The sequence below is a fragment of the Ascaphus truei genome, unplaced genomic scaffold, assembly GCF_040206685.1.
Source record: "Ascaphus truei isolate aAscTru1 unplaced genomic scaffold, aAscTru1.hap1 HAP1_SCAFFOLD_1135, whole genome shotgun sequence".
NCBI lineage: Eukaryota > Metazoa > Chordata > Amphibia > Anura > Ascaphidae > Ascaphus > Ascaphus truei.
Genome location: NW_027454002.1, coordinates 56,821 through 69,778, shown reverse-complemented (window position 1 = coordinate 69,778; position 12,958 = coordinate 56,821). Strand labels below are relative to the sequence as shown.

The 12,958-nt window shown below is 60.7% G+C and overlaps 1 protein-coding gene across 1 annotated transcript in view; it reads right to left on the bottom strand.

Annotated features, from left to right (window-relative positions):
• The window catches only part of LOC142475294 (RNA-binding protein FXR1-like), a 54,613-nt gene that overhangs the window by 41,512 nt on the left and 143 nt on the right, over nucleotides 1-12,958 (bottom strand). The window contains exon 1 of the mRNA XM_075581220.1: nucleotides 12,922-12,958. This exon is cut by the window's right edge and continues 143 nt beyond it. Coding sequence (XP_075437335.1) covers nucleotides 12,922-12,958 — 37 coding nt within the window. The remainder of the gene's footprint in view (nucleotides 1-12,921) is intronic.

Below are 12,958 nucleotides of genomic sequence, written 5' to 3'. Positions count from 1 at the left end.
TCCCCCGCAGGGTGACACAGTGACACAGACAGAAGGGAGCTATGAGCCTGTCCCTCCCCCCGCAGGGTGACACAGTGACACAGACAGAAGGGAGCTATGAGCCTGTCCCTTCCCCCGCAGGGTGACACAGTGACACAGACAGAAGGGAGCTATGAGTCTGTCCCTCCCCCCGCAGGGTGACACAGATAGAAGGAGCTATGAGACTGTCCCTCCCCCCGCAGGGTGACACAGTGACACAGACAGAAGGGAGCTATGAGCCTGTCCCTCCCCCGCAGGGTGACACAATGACACAGACAGAAGGGAGCTATGAGCCTGTCCCTCCCACCGCAGGGTGACACAGTGACACAGACAGAAGAGAGCTATGAGTCTGTCCCTCCCCCCCGCAGGGTGACACAGACAGAAGGGAGCTATGAGCCTGTCCCTCCCCCGCAGGGTGACACAATGACACAGACAGAAGGGAGCTATGAGCCTGTCCCTCCCACCGCAGGGTGACACAGTGACACAGACAGAAGGGAGCTATGAGTCTGTCCCTCCCCCCCGCAGGGTGACACAGTGACACAGACAGAAGGCAGCTATGAGTCTGTCCCTCCCCCCCGCAGGGTGACACAGTGACACAGACAGAAGGCAGCTATGAGTCTGTCCCTCCCCCCGCAGGGTGACACAGTGACACAGACAGAAGGGAGCTATGAGACTGTCCCTCCCCCGCAGGGTGACAGACAGAAGGGAGCTATGAGTCTGTCCCTCCCCCCGTAGGGTGACACAGTGACACAGACAGAAGGGAGCTATGAGCCCGTCCCTCCCCCGCAGGGTGACACAGTGACACAGACAGAAGGGAGCTATGAGTCTGTCCCTCCCCCGCAGGGTGACACAGTGACACAGACAGAAGGGAGCTATGAGTCTGTCCCTCCCCCGCAGGGTGACAGACAGAAGGGAGCTATGAGTCTGTCCCTCCCCCGCAGGGTGACACAGTGACACAGACAGAAGGGAGCTATGAGACTGTCCCTCCCCCCGCAGGGTGACACAGTGACACAGACAGAAGGGAGCTATGAGACTGTCCCTCCCCCCGCAGGGTGACACAGTGACACAGACAGAAGGGAGCTATGAGACTGTCCCTCCCCCCGCAGGGTGACACAGTGACACAGACAGAAGGGAGCTATGAGACTGTCCCTCCCCCCGCAGGGTGACACAGTGACACAGACAGAAGGGAGCTATGAGACTGTCCCTCCCCCCGCAGGGTGACACAGTGACACAGACAGAAGGGAGCTATGAGCCTGTCCCTCCCCCCGCAGGGTGACACAGACAGAAGGGAGCTATGAGTCTGTCCCTCCCCCCGCAGGGTGACACAGTGACACAGACAGAAGGGAGCTATGAGTCTGTCCCTCCCCCCGCAGGGTGACACAGTGACACAGACAGAAGGGAGCTATGAGTCTGTCCCTCCCCCCGCAGGGTGACACAGTGACACAGACAGAAGGGAGCTATGAGCCTGTCCCTCCCCCCACAGGGTGACACAGTGACACAGACAGAAGGGAGCTATGAGCCTGTCCCTCCCCCCGCAGGGTGACACAGTGACACAGACAGAAGGGAGCTATGAGACTGTCCCTCCTCATACGCAGGGTGACACAGACAGAAGGGAGCTATGAGTCTGTCCCTCCCCCCGCAAGGTGACACAGTGACACAGACAGAAGGGAGCTATGAGTCTGTCCCTCCCCCGCAGGGTGACACAGTGACACAGACAGAAGGGAGCTATGAGCCTGTCCCTCCCCCGCAGGGTGACACAGTGACACAGACAGAAGGGAGCTATGAGCCTGTCCCTCCCCCGCAGGGTGACACAGTGACACAGACAGAAGTGAGCTATGAGCCTGTCCCTCCCCCCGCAGGGGGACACAGTGACACAGACAGAAGGGAGCTATGAGCCTGTCCCTCCCCCGCAGGGTGACACAGTGACACAGACAGAAGGGAGCTATGAGCCTGTCCCTCCCCCCGCAGGGTGACACAGTGACACAGACAGAAGGGAGCTATGAGTCTGTCCCTCCCCCCGCAGGGTGACACAGTGACACAGACAGAAGGGAGCTATGAGCCTGTCCCTCCCCCCGCAGGGTGACACAGACAGAAGGGAGCTATGAGCCTGTCCCTCCCCCGCAGGGTGACACAGTGACACAGACAGAAGGGAGCTATGAGCCTGTCCCTCCCCCCGCAGGGTGACACAGTGACACAGACAGAAGGGAGCTATGAGCCTCCCCCTCCCCCCGCAGGGTGACACAGTGAGACAGACAGAAGGGAGTTATGAGACTGTCCCTCCCCCCGCAGGGTGACAGTGACACAGACAGAAGGGAGCTATGAGTCTGTCCCTCCCCCCGCAGGGTGACACAGTGACACAGACAGAAGGGAGCTATGAGACTGTCCCTCCCCCCGCAGGGTGACACAGTGACACAGACAGAAGGGAGCTATGAGTCTGTCCCTCCCCCCGCAGGGTGACACAGTGACACAGACAGAAGGGAGCTATGAGACTGTCCCTCCCCCCGCAGGGTGACACAGTGACACAGACAGAAGGGAGCTATGAGTCTGTCCCTCCCCCCGCAGGGTGACATAGTGACACAGACAGAAGGGAGCTATGAGCCTGTCCCTCCCCCCGCAGAGTGACACAGTGACACAGACAGAAGGGAGCTATGAGCCTGTCCCTCCCCCCGCAGGGTGACGCAGTGACACAGACAGAAGGGAGCTATGAGCCTGTCACTCCCCCCCCAGGGTGACACAGTAACACAGACAGAAGGGAGCTATGAGTCTGTCCCTCCCCCCGCAAGGTGACACAGTGACACAGACAGAAGGGAGCTATGAGTCTGTCCCTCCCCCGCAGGGTGACACAGTGACACAGACAGAAGGGAGCTATGAGTCTGTCCCTCCCCCCGCAGGGTGACACAGTGACACAGACAGAAGGGAGCTATGAGCCTGTCCCTCCCCCCGCAGGGTGACACAGTGACACAGACAGAAGGGAGCTATGAGTCTGTCCCTCCCCCCGCAGGGTGACACAGTGACACAGACAGAAGGGAGCTATGAGACTGTCCCTCCCCCCGCAGGGTGACACAGCGACACAGACAGAAGGGAGCTATGAGCCTGTCCCTCCCCCCGCAGGGTGACACAGTGACACAGACAGAAGGGAGCTATGAGTCTGTCCCTCCCCCCGCAGGGTGACACAGACAGAAGGGAGCTATGAGTCTGTCCCTCCCCCCGCAAGGTGACACAGTGACACAGACAGAAGGGAGCTATGAGTCTGTCCCTCCCCCCGCAGGGTGACACAGTGACACAGACAGAAGGGAGCTATGAGTCTGTCCCTCCCCCCGCAAGGTGACACAGTGACACAGACAGAAGGGAGCTATGAGTCTGTCCCTCCCCCCGCAGGGTGACACAGTGACACAGACAGAAGGGAGCTATGAGCCTGTCCCTCCCCCCGCAGGGTGACACAGACAGAAGGGAGCTATGAGCCTGTCCCTCCCCCCGCAGGGTGACACAGTGACACAGACAGAAGGGAGCTATGAGTCTGTCCCTCCCCCCGCAGGGTGACACAGTGACACAGACAGAAGGGAGCTATGAGCCTCCCCCTCCCCCCGCAGGGTGACACAGTGAGACAGACAGAAGGGAGCTATGAGCCTGTCCCTCCCCCCGCAGGGTGACAGTGACACAGACAGAAGGGAGCTATGAGTCTGTCCCTCCCCCCGCAGGGTGACACAGTGACACAGACAGAAGGGAGCTATGAGACTGTCCCTCCCCCCGCAGGGTGACACAGTGACACAGACAGAAGGGAGCTATGAGTCTGTCCCTCCCCCCGCAGGGTGACACAGTGACACAGACAGAAGGGAGCTATGAGCCTGTCCCTCCCCCCGCAGGGTGACACAGTGACACAGACAGAAGGGAGCTATGAGCCTGTCCCTCCCCCCGCAGGGTGACGCAGTGACACAGACAGAAGGGAGCTATGAGCCTGTCACTCCCCCCCCAGGGTGACACAGTAACACAGACAGAAGGGAGCTATGAGTCTGTCCCTCCCCCCGCAAGGTGACACAGTGACACAGACAGAAGGGAGCTATGAGTCTGTCCCTCCCCCGCAGGGTGACACAGTGACACAGACAGAAGGGAGCTATGAGTCTGTCCCTCCCCCCGCAGGGTGACACAGTGACACAGACAGAAGGGAGCTATGAGCCTGTCCCTCCCCCCGCAGGGTGACACAGTGACACAGACAGAAGGGAGCTATGAGTCTGTCCCTCCCCCCGCAGGGTGACACAGTGACACAGACAGAAGGGAGCTATGAGACTGTCCCTCCCCCCGCAGGGTGACACAGTGACACAGACAGAAGGGAGCTATGAGACTGTCCCTCCCCCGCAGGGTGACACAGACAGAAGGGAGCTATGAGCCTTTCCCTCCCCCCGCAGGGTGACACAGTGACACAGACAGAAGGGAGCTATGAGTCTGTCCCTCCCCCCGCAGGGTGACACAGACAGAAGGGAGCTATGAGTCTGTCCCTCCCCCCGCAAGGTGACACAGTGACACAGACAGAAGGGAGCTATGAGCCTGTCCCTCCCCCCGCAGGGTGACACAGTGACACAGACAGAAGGGAGCTATGAGTCTGTCCCTCCCCCGCAGGGTGACACAGTGACACAGACAGAAGGGAGCTATGAGTCTGTCCCTCCCCCCGCAGGGTGACACAGTGACACAGACAGAAGGGAGCTATGAGCCTGTCCCTCCCCCCGCAGGCTGACACAGTGACACAGACAGAAGGGAGCTATGAGCCTGTCCCTCCCCCGCAGTGTGACACAGACAGAAGGGAGCTATGAGCCTGTCCCTCCCCCCGCAGGGTGACACAGTGACACAGACAGAAGGGAGCTATGAGCCTGTCCCTCCCCCCGCAGGCTGACACAGTGACACAGACAGAAGGGAGCTATGAGCCTGTCCCTCCCCCCGCAGGGTGACACAGTGACACAGACAGAAGGGAGCTATGAGCCTGTCCCTCCCCCGCAGTGTGACACAGACAGAAGGGAGCTATGAGCCTGTCCCTCCCCCCGCAGGGTGACACAGTGACACAGACAGAAGGGAGCTATGAGTCTGTCCCTCCCCCCGCAGGGTGACACAGTGACACAGGCAGAAGGGAGCTATGAGCCTGTCCCTCCCCCCGCAGGGTGACACAGTGACACAGACAGAAGGGAGCTATGAGTCTGTCCCTCCCCCCGCAGGGTGACACAGTGACACAGGCAGAAGGGAGCTATGAGCCTGTCCCTCCCCCCGCAGGGTGACACAGTGACACAGACAGAAGGGAGCTATGAGACTGTCCCTCCCCCCGCAGGGTGACACAGTGACACAGACAGAAGGGAGCTATGAGTCTGTCCCTCCCCCCGCAGGGTGACAGTGACACAGACAGAAGGGAGCTATGAGTCTGTCCCTCCCCCCGCAGGGTGACACAGACAGAAGGGAGCTATGAGTCTGTCCCTCCCCCCGCAGGGTGACACAGTGACACAGACAGAAGGGAGCTATGAGCCTGTACCTCCCCCCGCAGGGTGACACAGTGACGCAGACAGAAGGGAGCTATGTGTCTGTCCCTCCCCCCGCAGGGTGACACAGTGACACAGACAGAAGGGAGCTATGAGCCTGTACCTCCCCCCGCAGGGTGACACAGTGACGCAGACAGAAGGGAGCTATGAGTCTGTCCCTCCCCCCGCAGGGTGACACAGTGACACAGACAGAAGGGAGCTATGAGTCTGTCCCTCCCCCCGCAGGGTGACACAGTGACAGACAGAAGGGAGCTATGAGTCTGTCCCTCCCCCCGCAGGGTGATACAGTGACACAGACAGAAGGGAGCTATGTCCTGTCCCTCCCCCCGCAGGGTGACACAGTGACACAGATAGAAGGGAGCTATGAGTCTGTCCCTCCCCCCGCAGGGTGACACAGTGACACAGACAGAAGGGAGCTATGAGTCTGTCCCTCCCCCCGCAGGGTGACACAGTGACACAGACAGAAGGGAGCTATGAGTCTGTCCCTCCCCCCGCAGGGTGACACAGTGACGCAGACAGAAGGGAGCTATGTGTCTGTCCCTCCTCCCGCAGGGTGACATAGTGACACAGACAGAAGGGAGCTATGAGTCTATCCCTCCCCCCGCAGGGTGACACAGTGACACAGACAGAAGGGAACTATGAGCCTGTCCCTCCCCCCGCAGGGTGACACAGTGACACAGACAGAAGGGAACTATGAGCCTGTCCCTCCCCCCGCAGGGTGACACAGTGACACAGTGACACAGACAGAAGGGAGCTATGAGCCTGTCCCTCCCCCCGCAGGGTGACACAGTGACACAGACAGAAGGGAGCTATGAGTCTGTCCCTCCCCCCGCAGGGTGACACAGTGACACAGACAGAAGGGAGCTATGAGTCTGTCCCTCCCCCCGCAGGGTGACACAGTGACACAGACAGAAGGGAGCTATGAGTCTGTCCCTCCCCCCGCAGGGTGACACAGTGACACAGACAGAAGGGAGCTATGAGTCTGTCCCTCCCCCCGCAGGGTGACACAGTGACACAGACAGAAGGGAGCTATGACACTGTCCCTCCCCCGCAGGGTGACACAGTGACACAGACAGAAGGGAGCTATGAGTCTGTCCCTCCCCCTGCAGGGTGACACAGACAGAAGGGAGCTATGAGTCTGTCCCTCCCCACGTAGGGTGACACAGTGATACAGACAGAAGGGAGCTATGAGTCTGTCCCTCCCCCCGCAGGGTGACACAGACAGAAGGGAGCTATGAGCCTGCCCCTCCCCCGCAGGGTGACACAGTGACACAGACAGAAGGGAGCTATGAGTCTGTCCCTCCCCACGTAGGGTGACACAGTGACACAGACAGAAGGGAGCTATGAGTCTGTCCCTCCCCCCGCAGGGTGACACAGTGACAGACAGAAGGGAGCTATGAGCCTGTCCCTCCCCCCGCAGGGTGACACAGTGACACAGACAGAAGGGAGCTATGATCCTGTCCCTCCCCCCGCAGGGTGACACAGTGACACAGACAAAAGGGAGCTATGAGTCTGTCCCTCCCCCCGCAGGGTGACACAGACAGAAGGGAGCTATGAGTCTGTCCCTCCCCCCGCAGGGTGACACAGTGACACAGACATAAGGGAGCTATGAGTCTGTCCCTCCCCCAGCAGGGTGACACAGTGACACAGACAGAAGGGAGCTATGAGTCTGTCCCTCCCCCCGCAGGGTGACACAGTGACACAGACAGAAGGGAGCTATGGGACTGTCCCTCCCCCGCAGGGTGACACAGTGACACAGACAGAAGGGAGCTATGAGCCAGTCCCTCCCCCCGCAGGGTGACACAGAGACACAGACAGAAGGGAGCTATGAGCCTGTCCCTCCCCCCGCAGGGTGACACAGAGACACAGACAGAAGGGAGCTATGAGCCTGTCCCTCCCCCGCAGGGTGACACAGTGACACAGACAGGAGGGAGCTATGAGCCTGTCCCTCCCCCCGCAGGGTGACACAGTGACACAGACAGAAGGGAGCTATGAGCCTGTCCCTCCCCCCGCAGGGTGACACAGTGACACAGACAGAAGGGAGCTATGAGTCTGTCCCTCCCCCCGCAGGGTGACACAGTGACACAGACAGAAGGGAGCTATGAGCCTGTCCCCCCCCCCCCCCCCCCCGCAGGGTGACACAGTGACACAGACAGAAGGGAGCTATGAGCCTGTCCCTCCCCTCACAGGGTGACACAGTGACACAGACATAAGGGAGCTATGAGTCTGTCCCTCCCCCGCAGGGTGACACAGTGACACAGACAGAAGGGAGCTATGAGCCTGTCCCTCCCCCGCAGGGTGACACAGTGACACACACAGAAGGGAGCTATGAGTCTGTCCCTCCCCTCACAGGGTGACACAGTGACACAGACATAAGGGAGCTATGAGTCTGTCCCTCCCCCCGCAGGGTGACACAGTGACACAGACAGAAGGGAGCTATGAGTCTGTCCCTCCCCCCGCAGGGTGACACAGTGACACACACAGAAGGGAGCTATGAGTCTGTCCCTCCCCCGCAGGGTGACACAGTGACACAGACAGAAGGGAGCTATGAGCCTGTCCCTCCCCCCGCAGGGTGACACAGAGACACAGACAGAAGGGAGCTATGCGTCTGTCCCTCCCCCCGCAGGGTGACACAGAGACACAGACAGAAGGGAGCTATGAGCCTGTCCCTCCCCCGCAGGGTGACACAGTGACACAGACAGAAGGGAGCTATGAGCCTGTCCCTCCCCCCGCAGGGTGACACAGTGACACAGACAGAAGGGAGCTATGAGTCTGTCCCTCCCCCCGCAGGGTGACACAGTGACACAGACAGAAGGGAGCTATGAGCCTGTCCCTCCCCCGCAGGGTGACACAGTGACACAGACAGAAGGGAGCTATGAGTCTGTCCCTCCCCCCGCAGGGTGACACAGACAGAAGGGAGCTATGAGACTGTCCCTCCCCCCGCAGGGTGACACAGTGACACAGACAGAAGGGAGCTATGAGCCTGTCCCTCCCCCCGCAGGGTGACACAGTGACACAGACAGAAGGGAGCTATGAGTCTGTCCCTCCCCCCGCAGGGTGACACAGTGACACAGACAGAAGGGAGCTATGAGTCTGTCCCTCCCCCGCAGGGTGACACAGTGACACAGACAGAAGGGAGCTATGAGTCTGTCCCTCCCCCGCAGGGTGACACAGTGACACAGACAGAAGGGAGCTATGAGCCTGTCCCTCCCCCCGCAGGGTGACACAGTGACACAGACAGGAGGGAGCTATGAGTCTGTCCCTGCCCCCGCAGGGTGACACAGTGACACAGACAGAAGGGAGCTATGAGTCTGTCCCTCCCCCCCGCAGGGTGACACAGTGACACAGACAGAAGGGAGCTATGAGTCTGTCCCTCCCTCCGCAGGGTGACACAGTGACACAGACAGAAGGGAGCTATGAGCCTGTCCCTCCCCCCGCAGGGTGACACAGTGACACAGACAGAAGGGAGCTATGAGCCTGTCCCTCCCCCGCAGGGTGACACAGTGACACAGACAGAAGGGAGCTATGAGCCTGTCCCTCCCCCCGCAGGGTGACACAGTGACACAGACAGAAGGGAGCTATGAGCCTGTCCCTCCCCCCGCAGGGTGACACAGTGACACAGACAGAAGGGAGCTATGAGCCTGTCCCTCCCCCGCAGGGTGACACAGACAGAAGGGAGCTATGAGCCTGTCCCTCCCCCGCAGGGTGACACAGTGACACAGACAGAAGGGAGCTATGAGCCTGTCCCTCCCCCGCAGGGTGACACAGTGACACAGACAGAAGGGAGCTATGAGCCTGTCCCTCCCCCCGCAGGGTGACACAGTGACACAGACAGAAGGGAGCTATGAGCCTGTCCCTCCCCCCGCAGGGTGACACAGTGACACAGACAGAAGGGAGCTATGAGCCTGTCCCTCCCCCGCAGGGTGACACAGTGACACAGACAGAAGGGAGCTATGAGTCTGTCCCTCCCCCCGCAGGGTGACACAGACAGAAGGGAGCTATGAGCCTGTCCCTCCCCCCGCAGGGTGACACAGTGACACAGACAGAAGGGAGCTATGAGCCTGTCCCTCCCCCCGCAGGGTGACACAGTGACACAGACAGAAGGGAGCTATGAGCCTGTCCCTCCCCCGCAGGGTGACACAGTGACACAGACAGAAGGGAGCTATGAGCCTGTCCCTCCCCCCGCAGGGTGACACAGTGACACAGACAGAAGGGAGCTATGAGTGTGTCCCTCCCCCCGCAGGGTGACACAGTGACACAGACAGAAGGGAGCTATGAGCCTGTCCCTCCCCCCGCAGGGTGACACAGTGACACAGACAGAAGGGAGCTATGAGCCTGTCCCTCCCCCCGCAGGGTGACACAGTGACACAGACAGAAGGGAGCTATGAGTCTGTCCCTCCCCCCGCAGGGTGACACAGTGACACAGACAGAAGGGAGCTATGAGTCTGTCCCTCCCCCGCAGGGTGACACAGACAGAAGGGAGCTATGAGACTGTCCCTCCCCCGCAGTGTGACACAGTGACACAGACAGAAGGGAGCTATGAGACTGTCCCTCCCCCGCAGGGTGACACAGTGACACAGACAGAAGGGAGCTATGAGACTGTCCCTCCCCCGCAGGGTGACACAGTGACACAGACAGAAGGGAGCTATGAGACTGTCCCTCCCCCCGCAGGGTGACAGTGACACAGACAGAAGGGAGCTATGAGTCTGTCCCTCCCCCCGCAGGGTGACACAGTGACACAGACAGAAGGGAGCTATGAGTCTGTCCCTCCCCCCGCAGGGTGACAGGGTGACACAGTGACACAGACAGAAGGGAGCTATGAGCCTGTCCCTCCCCCCGCAGGGTGACACAGTGACACAGACAGAAGGGAGCTATGAGTCTGTCCCTCCCCCCGCAGGGTGACACAGTGACACAGACAGAAGGGAGCTATGAGTCTGTCCCTCCCCCCGCAGGGTGACACAGTGACACAGACAGAAGGGAGCTATGAGTCTGTCCCTCCCCCCGCAGGGTGACACAGACAGAAGGGAGCTATGAGTCTGTCCCTCCCCCCGCAGGGTGACACAGTGACACAGACAGAAGGGAGCTATGAGCCTGTCCCTCCCCCCCCGCAGGGTGACACAGTGACACAGGCAGAAGGGAGCTATGAGCCTGTCCCTCCCCCCGCAGGGTGACACAGACAGAAGGGAGCTATGAGTCTGTCCCTCCCCCCGCAGGGTGACACAGTGACACAGACAGAAGGGAGCTATGAGCCTGTCCCTCCCCCCCCGCAGGGTGACAGTGACACAGACAGAAGGGAGCTATGAGTCTGTCCCTCCCCCCGCAGGGTGACACAGTGACACAGACAGAAGGGAGCTATGAGCCTGTCCCTCCCCCCGCAGGGTGACACAGTGATACAGACAGAAGGGAGCTATGAGTCTGTCCCTCCCCCCGCAGGGTGACAGGGTGACACAGTGACACAGACAGAAGGGAGCTATGAGCCTGTCCCTCCCCCCGCAGGGTGACACAGTGACACAGACAGAAGGGAGCTATGAGTCTGTCCCTCCCCCCGCAGGGTGACACAGTGACACAGACAGAAGGGAGCTATGAGCCTGTCCCTCCCCCCCCGCAGGGTGACACAGTGACACAGGCAGAAGGGAGCTATGAGCCTGTCCCTCCCCCCGCAGGGTGACACAGTGACACAGACAGAAGGGAGCTATGAGTCTGTCCCTCCCCCCGCAGGGTGACACAGTGACAGACAGAAGGGAGCTATGAGACTGTCCCTCCCCCCGCAGGGTGACACAGTGACACAGAGAGAAGGGAGCTATGAGCCTGTCCCTCCCCCCGCAGGGTGACACAGTGACACAGACAGAAGGGAGCTATGAGTCTGTCCCTCCCCCCGCAGGGTGACACAGTGACACAGACAGAAGGGAGCTATGAGCCTGTCCCTCCCCCCGCAGGGTGACACAGTGACACAGACAGAAGGGAGCTATGAGCCTGTCCCTCCCCCCGCAGGGTGACACAGTGACACAGACAGAAGGGAGCTATGAGCCTGTCCCTCCCCCCGCAGGGTGACACAGTGACACAGACAGAAGGGAGCTATGAGCCTGTCCCTCCCCCCGCAGGGTGACACAGTGACACAGACACGAGGGAGCTATGAGCCTGTCCCTCCCCCCGCAGGGTGACACAGTGACACAGACAGAAGGGAGCTATGAGTCTGTCCCTCCCCCCGCAGGGTGACACAGTGACACAGACAGAAGGGAGCTATGAGTCTGTCCCTCCCCCCGCAGGGTGACACAGTGACACAGACAGAAGGGAGCTATGAGCCTGTCCCTCCCCCCGCAGGGTGACACAGTGACACAGACAGAAGGGAGCTATGAGCCTGTCCCTCCCCCCGCAGGGTGACACAGTGACACAGACAGAAGGGAGCTATGAGTCTGTCCCTCCCCCCGCAGGGTGACACAGTGATACAGACAGAAGGGAGCTATGAGCCTGTCCCTCCCCCCGCAGGGTGACACAGTGACACAGACAGAAGGGAGCTATGAGACTGTCCCTCCCCCGCAGGGTGACACAGACAGAAGGGAGCTATGCGCCTGTCCCTCCCCCCGCAGGGTGACACAGACAGAAGGGAGCTATGAGTCTGTCCCTCCCCCCGCAGGGTGACACAGTGACACAGACAGAAGGGAGCTATGAGTCTGTCCCTCCCCCCGCAGTGTGACACAGTGACACAGACAGAAGGGAGCTATGAGTCTGTCCCTCCTCCCGCAGGGTGACATAGTGACACAGACAGAAGGGAGCTATGAGCCTGTCCCTCCCCCCGCAGGGTGACACAGTGACACAGACAGAAGGGAGCTATGAGTCTGTCCCTCCCCCCCGCAGGGTGACACAGTGACACAGACAGAAGGGAGCTATGAGCCTGTCCCTCCCCCCGCAGGGTGACACAGACAGAAGGGAGCTATGAGACTGTCCCTCCCCCGCAGGGTGACACAGTGACACAGACAGAAGGGAGCTATGAGCCTGTCCCTCCCCCGCAGGGTGACACAGTGACACAGGCAGAAGGGAGCTATGAGCCTGTCCCTCCCCCGCAGGGTGACACAGTGACACAGACAGAAGGGAGCTATGAGCCTGTCCCTCCCCCCGCAGTGTGACACAGTGACACAGACAGAAGGGAGCTATGAGACTATCCCTCCCCCCGCAGGGTGACACATTGACACAGACAGAAGGGAGCTATGAGCCTGTCCCTCCCCCCGCAGGGTGACACAGTGACACAGACAGAAGGGAGCTATGAGTCTGTCCCTCCCCCTGCAGGGTGACACAGTGACACAGACAGAAGGGAGCTATGAGCCTGTCCCTCCCCCTGCAGGGTGACACAGTGACCCTCCCGTCACTAGGCCTCAGGCCCCGGCCTCACCGTGTAATACGCCCCGTTGGAGCCCCGCACCTCCGCC